This window comes from Centruroides sculpturatus, unplaced genomic scaffold, assembly GCF_000671375.1.
Source record: "Centruroides sculpturatus isolate CEXI.00-Female unplaced genomic scaffold, Cexi_2.0 scaffold1077, whole genome shotgun sequence".
Classification (NCBI taxonomy): Eukaryota; Metazoa; Arthropoda; class Arachnida; order Scorpiones; family Buthidae; genus Centruroides; species Centruroides sculpturatus.
In genome coordinates this window covers 26,160-48,887 of record NW_019385357.1, presented here as the reverse complement: position 1 = coordinate 48,887, position 22,728 = coordinate 26,160, and the positions used below count along the sequence as shown (strand labels likewise).

General features: G+C 27.1%; 1 protein-coding gene and 1 long non-coding RNA gene across 2 annotated transcripts in view; both read left to right on the top strand.

The window, feature by feature from the left end:
• LOC111638058 (TP53-regulated inhibitor of apoptosis 1-like) overlaps nt 1-3,557 on the top strand; it is a 20,519-nt gene extending 16,962 nt beyond the window's left edge. The window contains exon 2 of the mRNA XM_023383690.1: nt 3,318-3,557. Within this exon, the coding sequence (XP_023239458.1) occupies nt 3,318-3,425 (108 nt within the window). The 3' untranslated portion in view covers nt 3,426-3,557. The remainder of the gene's footprint in view (nt 1-3,317) is intronic.
• A 1,613-nt stretch (nt 3,558-5,170) lies between these two features.
• On the top strand, nt 5,171-21,282 carry LOC111638063. Its single transcript, XR_002758788.1, has 3 exons — nt 5,171-5,603; nt 20,412-20,482; nt 21,111-21,282. It is a non-coding gene; the product is annotated as an uncharacterized LOC111638063 (long non-coding RNA).
• The last annotated feature ends 1,446 nt before the right edge of the window (nt 21,283-22,728 follow it).

Sequence of the window (22,728 nt, the reverse complement as noted above, 5' to 3'; positions counted from 1 at the left end):
CCTGTTGGACAGTATGTTGTGCTGCTTTCGGTTAAAAAAAAATTATGTAACACGAGGGAAGCAGCAACAATCAAAGTGATTAAAAAAAATTATTATAAATATCGTAAATAACAGTTTACAAATGCATATATACAGATATTTTTTGAAGGGGGACAATGGTCTTTACAATTTGAAATCGATCGAACACACTGTGCGCGAATGCTCGTGTAAACGCGCGCCATCTATCGTAGGATAAATGTACTTCGCGGGAGTGTATTCAAAAATTAAAAAACTTTTCAAAGCTTCATGGCAATCGTACTATGCCACAAACCTTCGCTGGAGTATATTAAACAACTTCCCAAAGTTTCGTGGCAATTGGATAAACGGTGTGGTAATGCATAAAGGACACACAGACATACATTCATTTTTATATATATAGATATAAGATATATTCATATATATATAAATATATATTTTAAAAAAACAAATGAAATAACTAACCTTCAAATATCAATTGAAATCATCAATTTTTATTTAATAAAACTTGTTTAAAAAATTGTAAGATATCTTTGAGTATAGAAATGATCTACGGATAGAAATAATAAGTATTTATTTTGAGAATCAATTAGAAAATATACTTAATATGCATATTAATTAATTAAGAAGACAGCAGCCCAAGTGTTGCCCTAGTGGGTGAATTTTGAAGTGTGGTTCCAAAAATCAAAATTGCATACTCTGAACAGTATGTATACCAAATTTGGTTGATATTTGCCCAATAGCTTTTTCTTCATAGAACTCTGAACGTCTACTCTTTAAACATTGTACTAAATTAGTATTTAAGGGTATATTCTCTCATTGGTAGTGTAGACAGAAAGTACAATATTCAATGGTAAGAAGCAATGTCTCATATATAATGTATCATCAATGTTGTACTTAAAATAGATTGCAAGTATTACTGTATTTTCATTTCTTAGTAGAATTTGTTCTTAAACTTGAAATCAGTTATGTGTTTCAGACCTAATGAGTAAGTCTGGCAGAGGTGGGATTCTTATTATTGCATAAAATATGACACATTATAGGATTACGCTTATATACTGTCACTGAGTTGTTAGTTTTATACAATTATTTAAAAATAGAGGGCAAAGTTATTGTCAATGTTCCCTCTAAGCTGCGCAGCCGCGCACTGCTCAAATTGCTGCCACGCACAAGAATTTATGCTCCACGCAGGTGAGCATGCACACCGATTTGAATTGTTTACTTATTTCTCACTCTGTCTGCAACATGATTACTGCTACATATATTTTGATTAAATACATTAAATTATTGACAAAAGATAATATTTTGTATAAAAGTATGTTTTAAAATAAATTTTAATCTCTACTTTATAATTAATTAATTTTATAGGAAAAAATAAGATTATATATATGTATAATAATCTTATTTTTACATATATATAATATATAATATATATACATATATATGCTCAGAAAAATTTTTTTTGCTCAGAGATGTATATGTTCTGCTTATCTACAAAAAAAAAATTAGAGGGAACATTGATTATTGTATATATATAATAATTAATTTCAAGTTTAGAAACAAGTTCCAGTTATAGTCTTATACATTTTTATAAAACTCTGTAACTTAAATAATTTGAATAATTCTCATCAATCATAAAAAAGAGTTAGTGATTGCTTCATCTGTGAAAATCAGGTCATGTCGTTGATGTCATCATTACTTACTTTTGACATCATTAATTTACTAAATGACACACTCATATCTGAGTTAGTTTTTCTTTAGTTAAAAATATTTTTAGAATCTTTTTGAATTCCAAAAATATGTTTGAGATATCTGAATAATGACTTTTCACTTGTAAGACCTAGAGCAGGGGTGTCCAGCCCACAGGCCGCAAGGCCCAAAGGCAAGTTCCAATGTGGTCCAATAAACATGTAAACAAAACCAACAAATTTTTTTATTATTTATTTATTTCAATGGCATAAACCTCAAAAAAAGAAGTTTCACAAAGCCGTAAACCTTTATACATATTTTATTTTTTAATAGAAAGGAAATATTTTAAAATACTTGAAATGTGTGAATGAGGAAGGAATACTAAATAAAGTTGGGAAAGAAGAGAAAGGGAAAAAGATAAAAAGAAGTGAGAAAGGTTGGAAAATTAAGGATTAATACTTGCATAACAGAAGGTATATTTAACGTTTCTCTCCTTTCCCCAAATTTGGGAATACCAACTCTAACTTTATTTAATATTCCTTCAGCATTGCAAGATTTGGCTACTTTGCATCAAATTTGGCTACCCTTTTTTTAGTTTGGCATAAAAAATATAATTTGGCACATCAACTACATTTTGGGCTACATATTATTTATAAATATATAAGTTGAATAAAAATGCACTTTAAAATGGTGTTTTGTTGTTTTTTTATTAATTAATGACCCAAATAAAACAAATATTTGTGTTTTTCAAATAAATTTTTGTTTGTCTCCTTTATAATAAATAAATTTATCTATTTCTAAGTACAAATTAAAAGTGTCTGTAGAAGTAATTTTTTAAAATATCCTTTTTTGTGATAAAGTTTTAATACTTGTTACTATAATCTAGATAGGTAAATCTTTAAATATACAAGTATATTTAAGGATTGGGCCACAAAATACTTGTGGCCCAGAACTCCATGACTTCTTCCAACGTGGCCCAGAGAAACAAAGGTTGGACACCCCTGACCTAGAGTAAATGTCCAAATTGATAAATTATTTATTTAAGTTTTATTATGTTATAATTTTATCAATGCATGAGCAGTTAATATATTAAACATAGCCAAACCAGTTTCTGAATATGATGATTTTTCTTTACAAAAACAAAATACTTAAATTTATTAAATTCTCTCATTTTTCATAAATTAAACATAAATTAGATTGTTACATGATAGGCAGAATAATTTCTATTTTTATTTTGGATTTATTGATGGAATACGATACAATCAAATGGAATACAGCATCACTGTATTCCATTTGATTAGAATCAATTAAAACAAACTACATTTCATTTTCAGTTTTAAAGTTTTATCAGAAATACTTTATTAAAACTTTGCTCATTATTACAACAACGATCAATATCTGGAGTAATGATAAGGGATTAAACTAAGTAAATACATGAGTGCATTAATTGATAAGCTATCACAAGAAATGTTTGCAGAAACTGTAGCTACTAAATAAGGTCAATAAGTATGCTATGCATTTATTTAAATTTAAAATGTTATTAAAATTTGTGTATTTATTTATTTTATATCTACAAAAATCAAAATTATCTGACTTGTTTTTTTCCTTTCCAGAAAGCGATTCAAGAACAGAAGATTGAATTGTGGGAAATAGAACAAGACATATTAGGAACTGAAAAAGAAAAAAAGGCAAAATCAGAAAGAGGTGACAAGAATTCATGATTAAAACCTTTATGTAATTAAAAATGGACCATAACAACAAATTTTATCAGACTACTTAAATTGCCTTTCATTTATTCAAAAGAAGAATGTGATAATTAAATCAATTATGTTAAGCATTTTTAAAATTTCAGTTTATTTATTTATATCTAACATAAGTACTTAATTAATTCATTTTAATTAAATGAATCTTTACAACTCAGTATAAAATATCATCATATAAAAACACTTTATTTTATTAACTTTTTTTTTGTGAAATTCTTTTATCTTTTGTTAAATTTTGATGCTCAGTTATACTGTGTTACTGGGAACAATCAATAAATTTTCTCTTGAAATTTGATAAAACTAAAGTTTGAAGTTATTAAAATAAAATTTAAAATATATCAGATAAATTTTTTTCTTATAGCATAATTCTTTTAAAAATTTTTGTATTATANTATATATATCAAATAAATTTTTTTTATTTTGATCAAAACAATAGTATGAAGAATTAACAAATTAAAACATTATCTGAATAACATTTATTAAAATTTTAATTGGATGATTTGTTTATCTACAATATTCAGGTATAGAGTAACAAATTAACTGTATATATGACAAATTAATTAATATTTAATTCCTGTTGGCCTGGTACAGAAATTCAAATTAAATATTTTATTAGAATTATGTGACTAGTAAACCATTATAATTAATTATATTGGCAAAGAATTTTTTATTTTATTATAACAATACCTGTTGTTTTGCATGCATTTGGAATATTTGAGTGAACAGAAACATTACAGATTTGATAATATTTAATTAGATTTTATTATAATATAATTCTTCAACTTGTATTATTAACAATTTCAATAGATGACTGTTAAGTTTTATAGTGTTTTTACTTATTATTTGCATAATAATAGTTTTTCTGAATATTATATAGTAATATAATAATGATGATAAAACTTTATTAGAAAAGAGAATACAAGTCCCATTTCAAAGGGAAAGATAGATAAACAAATTAAAAACAATTAGGCACAAGTGATGCAATACTTTGCAACATCATAAGATACTAACAATATCATCATAGTTTCAAGCAGGAAACAAAAATTGTTCAGTCAAACATATACTTGATTTAAATAGTCTGTTTTTATTTAAATATTGATATTTGCTATTTTATTTAACAAAATAAATTTGACAGTTTTTTTCTCATTTATCAGATTTTCATACATTACAGATCTGTATTACTTTATAAGTAACAAATCTTAACATTTATAAAATATGTCAGAAATGGTAAGACATCAAAGCCACACTTTCAAATTAACCATAGCAATGCCTGTCAGAATTTAAATATTTAAAATTGAGGAAGAGAGATGGTAGTACATTAAAAAATTTAAAATATCTAGTCTAATCAATATCTAAATGTATCATATAGAAAAACTTTCATTTTCTCTACAAAAATTTATTTTTTCCAAAGATAATTTTATTTCTGAAAGTTATTCTGTAAATATTTTAAGATTATATGTATATAGCAATAATTTTTGTCTAATGTACTAAATATACCACTTTTATGTGGCAATAAATCAACTCTCTTTATAAAAATTAAAAATTTAATATGAAAAGTTTTAAAAACTGATAACCAAATATATAAATATTTAGGAAACTATTTTAATATTAAAGTTTTAGAATTTTGCAAAACAAAAATATTGACGATGAAAGTTTTTTTTTTTTAAAAAAAAAAAGAGGAGGAGGGAGGGGAAAAATCTAATAAAATTTTGACGTGTAACGACTTAGTAAGTTCTACTTATTTGCAATATTTTTTTTTTCTTTCTTATCTTCCATATTTATTCAATTTTTGGCAACAAAACGAAACTCGTAAAATTAATTAACTTATCATCGGGGAACCATTTTGTAAACTTAATTCAATTTAACACGTATTATAAATTTACTTTTTCAATGGTTAACACGAGCCTTGGGAGAAAAGTTGATACTAAAGCAAAAAGTTATGAAAACCATTTTGTGATATGAAACTTCCGTAAGCGAAGAGTGGGGAAGGAAACAGGCAGATGGAGGTAGCGCTGCTAAATGGACTGCTAACTTATGGATAGAGATAGGAGTTGTATGTCGTGACCATCTCACACCATCTCGTCAATGCTAGCGGCAGATGTTCTATGTTTACCGTCATTTTTCTGTTTTACTAAGGTGAGTTATTTTATATCATAAAATATATAAAAGTTTAAAAAATGATTTATTCTAAGAATTATGTAAATAATTGATCTATCTGAAATTATTTATTTGCGCAAGTTTTACAAATGTTTAACTATTAAAATTGATTTTAATGTATAAACAAACATGAAGTTAAAGATTAAATATTTAGTTTCTATATAAATTAAAATTACAAGATGATCAATATTTAATTAAAGAAGCTTGATTAATTTTCAACGATAATTAAGACAGCACTATTAACTTTAAAGACAATACTTTTAAATGAGAGCCTTTATTGTATTATAATACAGTTTACATAAATTTACGTAATGTATATTATTATTATTATTTTTTTAATATTTAAAGATAGCTCTAATTTCATCTTGGTTCCAAACTGACATATATAAGATGGTATCGATCGATTCAAAGGAATTTCTATCGCTCCATAGCTAAAAGCCTTAATAAGTTCAGCTGGTAGATATTTAATATCTGGCATGACATACTCCCCTCTACTCACTAATTGTATTTGCACATCTGCTGCTTTTGGTGCAAAATTTTGACACTTTTAAATATTTCGGAACTTTTAAGGTCAACACACACAAAATAAAATTTCAACTAATACTATATTTATTAACTCCCCTACCCTCTATTGTTTAGGGTGTTCTACTTTATACCCGTCAGGTTTGCTTCAACAGGTGACACGTTCCAAGTCACGAGTTAATATTTGAATTTCCTTCACAGTATATCATTTAATCCTATTATATCGAGCTTATCAAGTTTATATTCAAAGAATAAACTTGCATTTTTTTTAGCATTATCGACATGTTTCGTCCTCCCGTGAACAGTATATTTCTATTCACTTTTTACGTAGAAAACTCAATTTATTAATCATATATACGTATATAAACATTTTAAGAGTAATTTTAGATAAAGATAATAACTGTATAACGCGTAATTACTCTAAAAACATGAGCTATATTTTTTTTATTCCCCCCTTTTCGTTATACAAATAGACAATTCAAATATTTGAAAAACGACATCTGAAACTCTTCAGCAGCGAATTTTATAGTTTATAAAAGATGACACATCATTTCTTTCTTGGAAAAAAATCATTTAAATCCATAAAATTCGACTTAAATATATTCTAAGTCGAATGCCTAGTAAAGTGTCATGTGACAATAAGAAAGAGAGAAAAAATACATGTAAAAGCTCTAAAAATATCTACATATGTTATATTTTTTAAATTTACAAAAGCTGCTATCATCCTATAAAACTTTTATATGGAAAAAGAAAAAAAAATTGGAAAATCCTTATAACGTTTTAAAATTTTTTTTTTTTATAAAAGTACAATTTTCATATGGAAATATCTAAAAATGTTCTTAGAGGCTTAAAAATCTTGTTTTTCTTAGTTTAACAGTTATATCGTCAATTGTTATCGAATTTATTTGTTATAAAAAGGAAATATGTTATCGGAGATGTTATTGGATATTGATATCGATTTATAAGCTCTCTCCTTTCCTCAATAAAATAAAAAAAAGAATATATTTCTTTCAACATATGTATATAGGGAGATAGGGGAGAGAGAAAAATTGTATGTGTGTGTATATATTATATATATTTTTTGAAATTTAATCATTTTTCTGTGGTAAATTTTCGTATTATACAAGGTTTTTATTTATTTTTAATTTATAATTTATGTTGAATAAATATTGCTATTTATTTTCTTAATTAAGAAAAGAAAAATATTTTTAATTAATAATATATAAAATAATAAAATTCGAATTGATATCTGCAAAAACTAAAAATTGCTGAAAGTGTTACACGTTCAGACGAATGATTTTTCAGTACGATACTGAAGGTTTTAAATTGAATAAATATTTTAAATTATATTAAAAACATTTTTAATTTATTTATATGTCTTTATATTAATTACATTTATAAATCTTGTTTAAGATGAATGGCGGGTGGAGCTTTATAATTTTTTCAGTAAATAAAAGACTGTTTTCTTTGTTGTTTTTATAAAAATATGTTTTTGAAAATTCTAAAAAAAATAAATTATTCTTAAAAAATGTGATAAACATGTTTAAATTTTAATTTTTTAATATTCTTGTTGTGTAAAGTATTCAAAATTTATAATAAAATTTGAAGTTTTAAAGAATTTTTGAATATATTTGTACATACTTCGTTGTTTAAGTTCATTTATAATTTTTTTATGAAAAGAAAAAATATTTAGAAATTTCATAAAGCTGTAGATTTATCGTTGATCATATTATTTCATATTCAGAAGAAATTTCCAGCAAAGTTAATATGTGTAATTCCTAAACGACATTTCAGTAAACAAAAGCACATAAATGTGTATAATATCATAACAAATAATTAAATATCTTTTATTAATAAAGTATTTCAAAATGTTAAATAACTCATTGTTCCTCAATTTGGAAAGAAATATTTATTTTTAAGTTCTTGAAATTTTAACTATTCAAATACATTTACATGTGTGATTTACTACATTCTTCAGAATATTTATCAACTTCTATACCTTACGGAGTAGACAAAAACATTGCACCAACTGACTCTGCAATATTTGACAGTTTAGGTTAGGAATCCTCAAACTGTCTGCCGACTCGTTCAAAGATTCCTCGATTTTTTATCGACTTCCCTCATTTTATTTTATCTTATACAGTTTATAATAATAAAAAATAAGTAAATCTGAGCTGCTATTAATTCACCCACCATTTTCGTAGAAAAGATCTATTTGGTGTTTAAATTTACATGATTCTGAACTGTCACATACATAATGGACTAATAATTTTTAATGAACCGCTTTCAATCGATCCCAGACTAATTTTCTGCCTCCTCCACTTTGGGAATACCTGGTATAGATAATCGATAGTGATTTTTTTGAAATCATAGTCTCCGTGCATTCCGATCCCTTTCTCGTGAGGCTAAATCTTACCTCGACTCCTATGAAAGATAACATAAGTTTAAATTTTAAAGTCGCAGAGCAACAAAAATTGGTGGGAGGAAACAGTTTAAATTAAAAAGTCGCTCTACGACTTTTTAATTTAAACTGTGCCGCATCTTTTATAAGAGCAGAGAGAAGACTTGGCCCCGTGAGAAAAGAGGTCAGGAGTGTAGGAAACTACACCATCGAGTAACCCACTACCGATTACTTATACTTTCGAGTACTTATATTCAGCTAATACGTAGCAGAAGCCAAATAAAGCTTGGTGCAATGTTTTGTCAACACAGTATAGTGCTGAAAAAATTACATTGTTGAAGCCATCCAATTACTTCTTTGACTAAACCTGATGATATGACACAAGAACAATGAAAATGATCAAAATTAATCACTTGTTCTTATTGACTGAACTTGGTTATATCTTAATATTAAATGTGCTATTTTTAAATTAAACAATATAACAGTCTTAAAGTTGAAGAAATTGATCATCAGCTTCTCATCCATCTTTAGCAACATCTCAGTTAATGTAAAGTAAAATTAATTGTATTTAAAAAAAACAAAAAGGTAGTTAATATCGCATAATGAGTTCTTTATAAAATTATCCCTAAGCATTGAGTGATCAGAATGTTAAAACAGAATTCAAATTTCTTGATTAGCAAAACTAAAAACTCTTCTCTATGAACTAACATTCTTCCAGTTAAAAACATTTCTATAATGATGCAAAAGTGATGAACGCATTGCTGTTGAGAGAAAATCTATTGGGATTTAGTGTTAGGATTCACTATGGGCCTGGTGTTGCTCATAGTTGCTCCTAATACTATAAGTATTGAAGATTTGTTTTGTTAGTAAAACTAAAACTGCCATTTATTAATAAAAAAAAACATTTTCAATGCATTTTATTTGTTCAAAAAAGGGTCCCCTTTGCCCTTTTTAAACCATAGGCTCCATACTGAGTTTTTGACGACTACTTACGCTAAGTACAACAGTACTACCATTTATATCATTAGTGTTTTCAATTTTTCCTTGTGATGGCAAATTTTTTAGATGAATATGATCATACACCATCTATTTATTTACTGGAAGACAAATAAATACGCAGAACTGGTAAAAATATTAAACTGTGCAATATGCCAAAAGCAATTATCCTAAGATACATTCTAAAATAATGCCAAGCCAACCCTCTTTTGTTAATGTAATATCAGATAAAATAAACTTCCCATTTGTTTCAAAGCATCTTTAGATCGTTTTGAACAAAAGGTTTCGGACTAATGACAAAACATATTAAACGAAAACAGAAATACCGACAAAATCGACCAAAGATACTTTTAATGAAATATTCTATCAATACATTAATCCCATTTAAATTAATTACGATTATTACAATGGTTATAACAGTTATTAATGCTGAAAGTAAATTCAAACCCAAAATTTAGAAAGCAGCAATAAAAATCGCAGCTAATGAATATTGCAAACTTTTCAACGTATCGGCCACATTGTGTAATTAATATAAAAGAAAGTTAATGCTGTAAAGAAATACTTTAGCACTCGAAGTACATTTCTTAATCCCAGTTTGAGGTTGAGTTTAAAGTTATTAAAAAGTAATTAATCGAGGCGTTTTCCTTGTTTTACGGATATAAGATAAGATTAAATGACTCAAATGCCATTAGAGTTGGAGTGCAGCTGTACTGCAGTGTGTCTAGCTTATAATTAAAGTACAGTATATCACTTCAGATCATTCTGGAGACAAAACCGTCAGACACAAACAAAATATTTTAGGCACGGGGTTTATGTTAATAACCATGTCCAATAATTTTCCCCGTGTCGAAACACGGGGAAATTTATGGACATGATTTCAAAAATAATCACAATTTTCGTCGATGGCGGTTTATAACGGCGTCACTATCATATTGCGATCGAGTTATCACATCAGCAACATCCGAGTGAAACATGTCAGAATTAATGACTCGTTTCCCTTTTAATTCGCCTCTTTAATTCTGATAAATATGCAACTCCGCCTATATAAACTCTGCTTTTCAAATAGCCCCTTAATCAGAAGTTACAAGGTGTGAGATCGGATAAACGAGCAGTCACTTGTATTGTAAAAGACTGACTGATTACCCTTTCATCACGATGGCTATTGCACCATCTTGCATAAACGTGATGTTACTCAAACGTTCCTCTCTTCTGTAGTTTACCGATCCTTGCTAAATTCAACAATGCAACAGCTGTACCCATCCGAGTAGTAATTTTACAACAAAAAATGATACAGCGATGACGAAACAATATGGCATCTGTACAATTGGCTTTAATCTCACTGTTCCACGAGTTATTATTTAATGTCAGTAGATGTAAACGTACTCTTTTTCCCAGTGACGAAAGATAATAACATTAGTTAAATGTCATTATCTTTCGTCACTGGGAAAAGAGTACGTCAGTGGCGCCGTTTTAGACCCTAGCGACGAAACTTGTAACTAATTTTGAAAATGTCCATAGTTTGTCCGTATCCAGATTGATGGTAAAATCTTGTAGGTATATTTATCTATTTCTAAAGTGCTATACAGTACGTTAATTATAGGCAGCTGGTGTCAAATTATCAAACCAAAAGTCATCGCTAAGTGGCGAAATACCAATCTTTCAAAATTTAAATTAATTTTAACAAGTTCGTATTTTAAAAATTTGTTTTTCTCTTATTTTTGTCATTTGTATTTCTTTTTTCTTTTCCGAGAATTTCCAATAATAGTTTAAAGTTGTAAATGTAGACAAAATGAATTGTTGAAATGTGCGAAACATTTTTCTATTAAAAAAAAAAAATCAGTTAAATTTAAGCTTAATAAAATTGTTTAGATTGAAACGAAAAGGATCGAAAATAAAATCAGTTACAAATAAAGAAAAATTGGATGTTTATATAAGATAGAAAATAGCCTTCGTTAGAAGAATTGAAGTTTACTTTAAAGTAAAGCTTTCGTAATGGAAGAGAATAGAAATACTGTAATTGTAAACTAAAACAAAAGAACAGATATTTATTATTTGAAGGCACTTGATAGATAGTTTAATTTAACTCCATTGATAGAAAGGGGAGAAAAACAAAGTCTTTAAAAAAATTTCGAGAAATTGCAATTTCTGATAACAGATGGCATCATTCGTGCAACTACAATAATTGTATTATTATTTTTATAATTAAACAAAAGTAAAATTTTATTTATTTTGAAAAATATTCGATTTTGGATTTTTTATTAATTTAATTATCATAAATAATTTTTTATCAATTTGACTTTAAAAAAAAACTACATAAAAATGATCTAATAAAGAAAAGACGTAATTTATGATGAAAAAAATATATATTTTCATTATTATTCAATTATGGTCGACTATAATAAAATTAATGAGGAATGGATTACAGGTTTTATATCCTTATCTGACATAAATTTGCTGTAAAAGTTATAAAATGTTCGAATTATTCGAAAATTATATTTTGTAACGTGAAGAAGACAATCTTAAGAATTTTATGGATATAATTGACGTCATTACAGTAATGACCAATGATAGACGAGAATCATTAGAAATTGTTGCAGTCTGATTGGTTTATGAACTAATTACGTCAGATATGAGTATAAGCGTGTAAATTTTTTTGTTGTTAGCAACAAAAGAAAAGTCTACTAATTAAGACTTTAATAATTTAAATAAAAATAAATACAGTTGTCAAAGTTAAATTATTTTTATCCATTATCATTTATTTACATTTTCAATTTCGTTTTAAACCGTATTATTTGGAATATTGTAATTAATTAATTGTTAATTTTTATTAATAAAAAATGAAAGGAATATAATAAATCGAATTATTTTAAAAGATTTCTTTATAAAATAATTATAAAGAAATAAGTTTGTAATTATTATTTAATTAATTTAGTAAGGTTTAATCATAGCATACATGCAATTATTAATTATTTGTTTGAACAATAGGACTTTATAAGAATAAAATTTTTTTTAAATCTTTGAATAAATCTTTGAAGTATTTAAAAATTAAAATTTTATTTAAAGTTTTCAATTTTTGTCTTTTTCTTTTTTAAAATAAATATTTAATAATAATTTTTAAATAAATAATTAGTAAAATATGTTTAAAAATTCTGCTAATTTATTCTTACATTTTAAAATCTTAACCACGTATGCTTTGTTTTATAAATACATATTTTTTAAATAAATTTTTAAGTAATTAAACACAAATTTGATTTATTAATTTATTCACTTATTAATTTTTAAAAAATTATTTCAAACAATTTAATTTTAACATTTTGATGAAGATATTCTTGTAATTAAGACTTTAAAATTAATTTATTAAAGAGGAATTTGTCCAGAAATTTGAATTTTTAGTTGGCATATGTTTAAAATTTAATTAATGCAATTCTAATAGGTATTAATGTATTCAAACAATACCCATTATTAGATGAATTAATTTATAAATTTTCCTTTTAATTCTTATTATCATTTAAAAGTCTTTAAATTATTGAAATTTATATTTCCATTCGAATAGTATTATATTGATAAATAAGAAAGTCAAGCATTATAATTTTAAGTAGATTTTCCTATTAAATAATGACTTCGGATGTGTAATAATTTAACGATAAAATATTCGATTATAATTATATACTTTAAGATAAACAAATAGTTAAATGATGTTTTGAAAATTACGTTAGATTTTTTAAAATAAAAATTACTTTAAAATGAGGAAAATGTTAAAAATTTGAATAAAAAAAAACTAATTAAAATTTATTTTTATTGGCGCCATCTATACGCAGAAATCTCAAATAAAAGATGAAATATTTCGTATAAATAAATAAAAATTACTAAAAATTTTCTGAATATGAATAATTAAATTGTTGCTGTCGTGCTCGCTACTCAGTGTGGCATTAATTTCTTATGATAGGTTCCTTGAAAGCGCTGTTCTTGCTGTAAATGATGTCATGCGTTATGACACCAAAAGGAAGGGATGGAAAAATGTCTCGTGACAGGAAACTAGTTTTTGAGTGTCATACCGAAAATATATATATATATGATTTTTATTCATTTATAACAAAATTATTAATTTTTTAATATATAAATCTTATCGATATTTTTGGATGAAATTTTTATGTGAAGGAATTATTGATTTATTGTATAACTTTCAAAAAACTCATGAAAAATATGACATATTGTTCTTCTGGAGATTTTGAAAGATAAGATATACTGCTTTTAGGAATTTTCAAAACTAGTGACACAGCACAGCTCTCGAATTTTATTTTATTTTATTCTCATCCTACCACAATACTGATTTCAAGAGTTTTTGAAGATTACATTAATGTACGATATTGCGTTTGAATACTGTCGAAAATTAGTGCAAACTTTTCAGGAAATACTTAAATAATATCTTCGAAAAGTTGTTCTTTTAGAATTTCTTGAATGTTTGTTTTAGTTTTTGTATTATGTGAGAGAAACGACACGAGTTGCAGAGATTTTTTTATGGGAGCAACACGAGCTTCAAAGATTTTTGAGAGCACAATATGACTTTCAGGGGTTTTTGAACTAAGCAATGTAATTTTTGGAAAATTGCTTTATGTAATTCGAAAAGAAAAACCTCTGAAAGTTATATTGTACCTTCAAAAATCTTTAAAATTCATGCTGCGCTTATGAAAAAAAATCTTCGTGAGTAATTTTCAGGGCAATTTTAATGATACAAAATAACGATTTAGTGATTTTTTTTAAAGGTATGATATATTGTGTGTATGCTACTTCATTCAAAAATTACTAAACAGTTTTTTTTGAAAGTTACAATACATCACGTCAAAGAAGAGAGAGTTTAAAAATTGGTAACAACGTATGGCGCCATTTTATGAATAAATAAAGTGTAGACTCAATAAAAATTCCATTAAAGTATTTTCATTTTTTTCCTGCTATCTAAAATCGATTTTTCTCGTAATTGATTCTCAATACGAAAAATCACATTATCGTAGAAAAGATGTATAGCATTCATGGTTTTAAAGGAAGAAAAGTGGGCTAAGCAATAACAATTCTTCAATCGGTAATGCACGAGGCAGCAAACTAACAAACCTTATAAGTCTGCAATTTTTATTCGAACTTTTTAGAAAGTTATTATTAAGTTTATAAAATAGTTATACTAATTTGATTTCCTTATTGTCCTTCTTTATTGCTCTTTGAATGTAATCAGGCAACCCAAATCTTTAACTAAACGAATTTCTCTTTCTTGTTTTTCTTCGTGGTTTTCGTATAAAATTAATTTATATAATAAATTATCATGTTGAGAAAAAAATTGCTATATATATATATATATATATTTAAATAAGAAACAAAGGTTAGACGAGTTTTCCTAAATTAAATTTTGATGGAAAAAAATATAAGATATGCCATAAATGTCTGGATGATAAAGTAAAGTATACTTAAATCAGTTTATTCATTTATTTATGAGATTTCAGTTGATTTAATTTGAAAATCGATATTAACATATTAAAGAATTCAGGAAAATTATATCAAAGAAATGTAAACAAAACAATGTAAATATGTTGACGTTGATTCGTTTAATATAAAATTTAATTTTTCTTTTAAGAAATTTTGATAAAATTGATCAATAAAACCGTCTAAATATGACAAGAAAATCTGAATTTCGTATAACTTTTGCATGTATATATATATATATATATATANCTTTCGGTATAATCGAGTTAGAAAATGATGGATTGGACTGTTGCAATAAGGCAACACAACGCTTGCCTCCCAGGAGGACTTAAATAGGGTCCAGTTTTCTACATAAAGTGGCCCCTTATTTAGGTGTTAAACACGTGAAGTAACTAGGGTTGCCATCTGTCCGGGTTTGACCCAGAGACTCCGGGATTGAGTGAGTTATCTCCGGGTTCCGGGGTTAATTAATATTTCTCCGGGTTGTGCAAGTTGAAATTAATATGTACTGTACAAAATTATATGAAAACCATCGCATATATTTCTTCCCCCGTGTACCGAATTACTAGTGTGGTAGTCGTTGGCATAGGCACAGTGCTGCTTTTTTTTTGCTTGTACGATTCATTCGTAATCATATACACCTCCAATATCCAATACAGCTAGGTCACTTGCGTTACTCCTATCCAAGTCTCCCTAGTCGCTAACTGTAACTGATTTAGAACCGGCATGCACTGCAAATTATTCTTCGCATTGCAAAATGACATTGCGCATGCGTCAGGAACTTCTGTGCGAACAAACCTCACCTGCCCTCCGGGTCAGCGATTTTGAAAAGGTGGCAACTCTAGAAGTAACCCTGGAAACTCCACGTGGCTAGTCCGTTGGTGAGGCGCGAATCCGTGATCAGTGTTTGGTGTTTTTATCCACTCGGCCACTCTTTGGCATGAAAACTAAGGATTTGATAATATTCCTCTTTATTATAAATTAAATCTAGATTTAATTGTAATATTTCACATCTGTAGAGGCTCCGGAAGAGTTAGTAGAACCACTGAGTATGGGGTCATTTAGTTCGGACCCTAGACTCAGCCTTCAAAATTTAGGTTTCTAAGAAACATGGCGCATAAATTAAAATTGCTTTAGATATCATTTTTAAATTATTAAAAAAAATTTCTTTAGTAATTCGAACACAAATCATTTATCGTATTCATTCGGACACTTGGCAAATCTCATCATTAAATTTTACAGTATTTACTTGATACGTGTTCATCGTATTTGTACACGTTTCGGGCATTTTGTACCCCTCCTCAGCCAACTAAAATACAAGTTTACAAGTTACAACAATATAATAAAACATATACATAAAGGTCATGTTTTTTAAAATATACCTTTAGATTACAGATCACTGAAAGTTAAAACCATAAAATTCCTTTGCACATTCAACATCTCGTTATCCATTAAATTACAGATCTTTGTAAGGTTTGAACCTTTAAAACTCCGTTACACATCTAAAAATTTTTTTATATTTAACTTCATGTTATCCAAAATAATTTTTACATTAATTATCCCTTATACATCTATTTTGATAATACAGTAATACCATAAATTACGTACAGTACCTAGTTATTAATTTTGAATCATTATAAAATTGAAATCATTTAAAATTTCATTAACCATTCAACGTTCTGTTATTTAAATTATTTTCCATACATTTATTATCACGTTTAAATCGATTTAACAATAATACAGTAGACCTCCCTATAACACTGTAGATAATTCCGTGTTATATGAATTCCATGTTGTATGATTCACTTAGATTTTACAAATACGTGAGGCGTTCACAGCCGAGCACACATATTTGTAAAATCTAAGTGACTCGCACAACATGGAATTCATGTTGTAGGGGGGGTCTACTGTACCAGAATTCGCATACCCAATTACTCGTATTACATCAAAATCGAAGAAGTCCTTCCATACAAACAGTCACGTGACAAGTAGGCCACCTTGTGGCAACATGTTGAAAATATTTAACATAGGAATATTTTTATAATATATTGAGCCAGTTTTCGTTTATTTTAATACTTAGGTTTTTATTTATACATATATTACTTTTGATAATCTCTACGCTATACGAACAAATTGATAACGCAACAAGGAATATAAACTTTAAGGTAGTACCGTCATATTAAAAAATGTATACAAGACACCTCAACACTGAGAAAAAACAACAACAAATACCAACTGAAACTAAGAATGTGATATATAAAATTCATTGTACTTGCAGCGAAAATAAATATTATATAGAAGAAATTAAAAGAAAGTTAAAAATCAGATTAAAAGAACATATAGCAGATTTGAAATACAATAGAATAAATTCCGCCTTTGACGATCATTGCACTCTGAATGATTGTAAAATTGATAAAGATAACGTACAAATACTCCACAAAGAAAAAGAAACATATCATAGAAAGTTTAAAGAAAGCATAGAGATTATCAAAAGTAATATATTTATAAATAAAAACCTAAGTAATAAAATAAACGAAAACTGGCTCAATATACATTAAAATATTCCTATGTTAAATATTTTCAACATGCTGCCACAAGGTGGCCTACTTGTCACGTGACTGTATGGAAGGACTGCTTCGATTTTGACGTAATACGATTAATAATTGGGTATGCGAATTCTGGTATTATTATTAAATCGATTTAAACGTGATAATAAATGTATGGAAAATAATTTAAATAACAGAACGTTGAATGGTTAATGAAATTTTAAATGATTTCAATTTTATAATGATTCAAAATTAATAACTAGGTACTGTACGTAATTTATGGTATTACTGTATTATCAAAATAGATGTATAAGGGATAATTAATGTAAAAATTATTTTGGATAACATGAAGTTAAATATAAAAAAATTTTTAGATGTGTAACGGAGTTTTAAAGGTTCAAACCTTACAAAGATCTGTAATTTAATGGATAACGAGATGTTGAATGTGCAAAGGAATTTTATGGTTTTAACTTTCAGTGATCTGTAATCTAAAGGTATATTTTAAAAAACATGACCTTTATGTATATGTTTTATTATATTGTTGTAACTTGTAAACTTGTATTTTAGTTGGCTGAGGAGGGGTACAAAATGCCCGAAACGTGTACAAATACGATGAACACGTATCAAGTAAATACTGTAAAATTTAATGATGAGATTTGCCAAGTGTCCGAATGAATACGATAAATGATTTGTGTTCGAATTACTAAAGAAATTTTTTTTAATAATTTAAAAATGATATCTAAAGCAATTTTAATTTATGCGCCATGTTTCTTAGAAACCTAAATTTTGAAGGCTGAGTCTAGGGTCCGAACTAAATGACCCCATACTCAGTGGTTCTACTAACTCTTCCGGAGCCTCTACAGATGTGAAATATTACAATTAAATCTAGATTTAATTTATAATAAAGAGGAATATTATCAAATCCTTAGTTTTCATGCCAAAGAGTGGCCGAGTGGATAAAAACACCAAACACTGATCACGGATTCGCGCCTCACCAACGGACTAGCCACGTGGAGTTTCCAGGGTTACTTCTAGAGTTGCCACCTTTTCAAAATCGCTGACCCGGAGGGCAGGTGAGGTTTGTTCGCACAGAAGTTCCTGACGCATGCGCAATGTCATTTTGCAATGCGAAGAATAATTTGCAGTGCATGCCGGTTCTAAATCAGTTACAGTTAGCGACTAGGGAGACTTGGATAGGAGTAACGCAAGTGACCTAGCTGTATTGGATATTGGAGGTGTATATGATTACGAATGAATCGTACAAGCAAAAAAAAAAGCAGCACTGTGCCTATGCCAACGACTACCACACTAGTAATTCGGTACACGGGGGAAGAAATATATGCGATGGTTTTCATATAATTTTGTACAGTACATATTAATTTCAACTTGCACAACCCGGAGAAATATTAATTAACCCCGGAACCCGGAGATAACTCACTCAATCCCGGAGTCTCTGGGTCAAACCCGGACAGATGGCAACCCTAGTTACTTCACGTGTTTAACACCTAAATAAGGGGCCACTTTATGTAGAAAACTGGACCCTATTTAAGTCCTCCTGGGAGGCAAGCGTTGTGTTGCCTTATTGCAACAGTCCAATCCATCATTTTCTAACTCGATTATACCGAAAGTTCATAAATAAAACATATCTAATCAACATTATACACCAAAATCTAAACATTTTAGTCTCTGACGTACCCACTAACAAAGTTTTGTGTGTTTGATCAAACATATCCTGTTATAAGAAATTAATAAATAAACGTTGACCTAATCATGTCGACATTGAGAAAGTAAGATACGTCTGCTACGATAAAATATTGCGATATTTCGGTTTATATTTTAGTTCTCTTCTCCATCTTTTATCATTTTGATTCCATGTTTTAGCTAGCGTAGCAAGTCTTTTGTCATTTCCTTGATTATTTCAAATGGTTTTATTACTATAAATTTAGTGGAGCATGAAAGTTTTCAGACAGCACTCGTGTTCTTTCAATGATTGATGAAAGAGAGCCATCATATTAACTGTGTCAAACATTAATATGGCTATAACGTAGATTAATCTCCGAAAACGACAGTTTTAACATTAGCATCATTTGGGAGGATCACTTTGGATGATATTTTAACACAGTTAAAGAGATCCGTAAAGTTAATACTTCTAGGAACTGTATATATATATTTTTATTTTATAACGTTGGGTTATCGTCAAAAGTTCTAAAGTGAGTAAATATGCTTCTCAAGAAGTAAAGTATAAATATATAACCGCTGAAGTACGTCCGAGAGGATAACTCTGAGAAATCTCAAAGTAAACAGGGGACACTTCAGAAAAATTCAGAAGAAAAAAAGGCAAAAGAAAAATGTTTTCTGTCGGATCAACTTACAAAATATGACATTGTTGTGTACAATATCAAAAGTTATAGATTTGTAAAATAAAAATAAAAGAAGGGGAGGTTAAAGAAAATAAAATAAATATTTATGCATATTAGAATATAAATATATATAAAAATTATAGCTTGACATTCATTATCTACAAGTTGGAATGGTATAAAATTCAAATATAAATATCAAAATAAAATATAAGAATTGCATTATATGAAAATAATGCTCTTATATATTCTAAGTATTAACAAAAAAAGAAAAAACAAAAAAAAATTGAATTTTATTTATTTATTTTTAATACAAAATAAAGATTAAAATAAAGTAAATATAAAATAGAATTCGAAAAACATTTTAAAAATTTAAATTGGTTTTTTTATTTTCATTTTTATTATAAAAATACATTAAATATATTTTAAAAAAATTTCTTGTTAATACAATGAAATTAATTTGCATAATAATAATAATATAATTTTAATATTTCAGATCAATTTGGTTAAAAATGAAAGGGAATTAAAGATATTTTATAATTAAGAAGACCAAAAAAATGGGTGGAAGTAAGTTTATTTTCAATATACAGGTATTAAAAATAGAAATAATATTTAATTCATACAATTTATTAATTATAATTTATATCAATTTGTAATTATTATGTGTATCAATTACTTTAGCAGTATTTTAAAAAATTTGATAAACTTCTTAACCTTATTATTGTTATATTTATCGTTTATGTAACAGCAAAAATATTATAAAAACTTAATTTGTCAGCAGCTAATGAATTTAATCTCTTGATAAAAAAAAAAAAAAGAAAAAACCAAGCGAAATTCTACTACAAGAGTATTAAATTACAATCGAGTATCGAATATCGTTAAATTGTATTCTTAATTTTTAAAGTTGTATAATAATCTAATCTACTTAAACGTCTTTAAACATAAAATTTGATTTTTTTTCTTAATTACATCATTACATTTCGTTGACATTAAGAGAAATGGCGATAATTTCGTTCAATCGATTGAATTCGCAAATATGGAACTGTATTTACAAACTCTTTAACTCCATTGAGCGGAGTAATTATTCGTGTATACACATGTATACATTATACATATTAGTGAGGATTTAATAAGGATCAACTGCTATTTACATGTAATAATGTGTACTTAATTGATTTTCTATTATATCTGATAGGGCATTTAACTATTGTTCGGTATCTTGAAGATTTTGAAGCGATTCGTCGTTTCGGGTGGAGCAAATTTCCATTTTTTTAATGCAAGAATAAGGACTTTTTCAGCATTTATGAATTTCTTACGAATAAAGATATTTACAGTATTTGTATATTTTTTCCTTATATTTACATACAACACGCTTAATGAATCATACATCTGGATAAGAATAAATTCATATTTAAATTGATATAAGCAATTTTTAATGGTTTTTTGTTTGATAGAATAAATTTGTTTCGATACAATGAAAAAAAATCTATAAATATAATTAAATATTTAAAAAGTTGAGAAATTTTCAATTTAAATTTTAAAATTTTTAAATTGGCCAATCAGCAACGAATTCCCTATTGTATTGTTATTTTTCCGTACGTCAAACGAAATAGTAAATGTATTATTAATATAGTAATAAATAACAAATTTATCATTAATCTATGATATTTCTTTTGAACATTTGTAATCGGACTATTTAAAATTAATTTAAATATTGTATTTATTATTATTTTTTTAGCGCTCCCTATCGGCAGTTGTAAATTTAATTTAAATGTAAATTTTTAATTTAAAAAAAAATTTAGTAATTCTGATGTAAAGATGAATATTAAAAATACAAGAATTTAAAATAGAAAATAATTATATTCTGTCATTGTTTCAAATTTATTATTTATAGAATACGAAAGTAATTATCCGATACGCCCACTAAACTTCTAAGAAATATATACATATATAAGGACGATTTTCATTGGTTGTAAATTTTCATACTCTCGAATCTCTATCATAAAACATAAAACTGTTAAAAATTTATTTTTAATACTTTTTATTTGATAATTAGTAATAAATTGTATTTAGAATCTTTTTATAAGATTAAATTGCTGGAAGGGATTTGGAATTTCTTCTGCTAATACACTTAATTCCTTAATAAGTCGAGATTTCTCCTAATTGGAAGTTTGTGAACACAAAACCCTGACCAAACCCACAAATTACCAACATTTTCGTATTGTTACTGTAAGATATGAGATTAAAAAAAAGGAATTTTGATTAAGCATTTTTTTTTTTTTAAATTAATTAATGTCAAATTTTTGACACAGTTTAAGTAAATCGAGAAGAAATTGGCAAGATTTAACTTGGTATCTATCACAAGTCCCACTTTTCACGTCTACGTAGAGTTTAAAGTTACAAAAAGTGATGAATCGAACAATATATGTACAGTACAGTACTCATTAAAACGCTTAAAATCGAATTTATCGAGCGAAATTCATAAGCGGTATTTATTCTAATGGATCAAAACACAAATCATAATTGCGTGAACGAATCAAAAATAATTTTATTGACTATCGAACAAAATCGGCATTCGAATATATTTAAATCGCTGCGATCACGTGACGAATCGACGTCACCCGCCGTTCACCCCTCTCAGGCGATTGGTTCGTTCCACTACTCGCCGGCGTAAAGGGAAGCGTATACTCTCAAACCGCGTGCATTTGCAACAGCCGACCCGTTTACAGAGTAGACTATCGAAGTGATTGTTTCGGCCAATCGGATTTGTGTATTTAATCGCCGCCGGTTCGATTGGTTAACGGAAATATGAA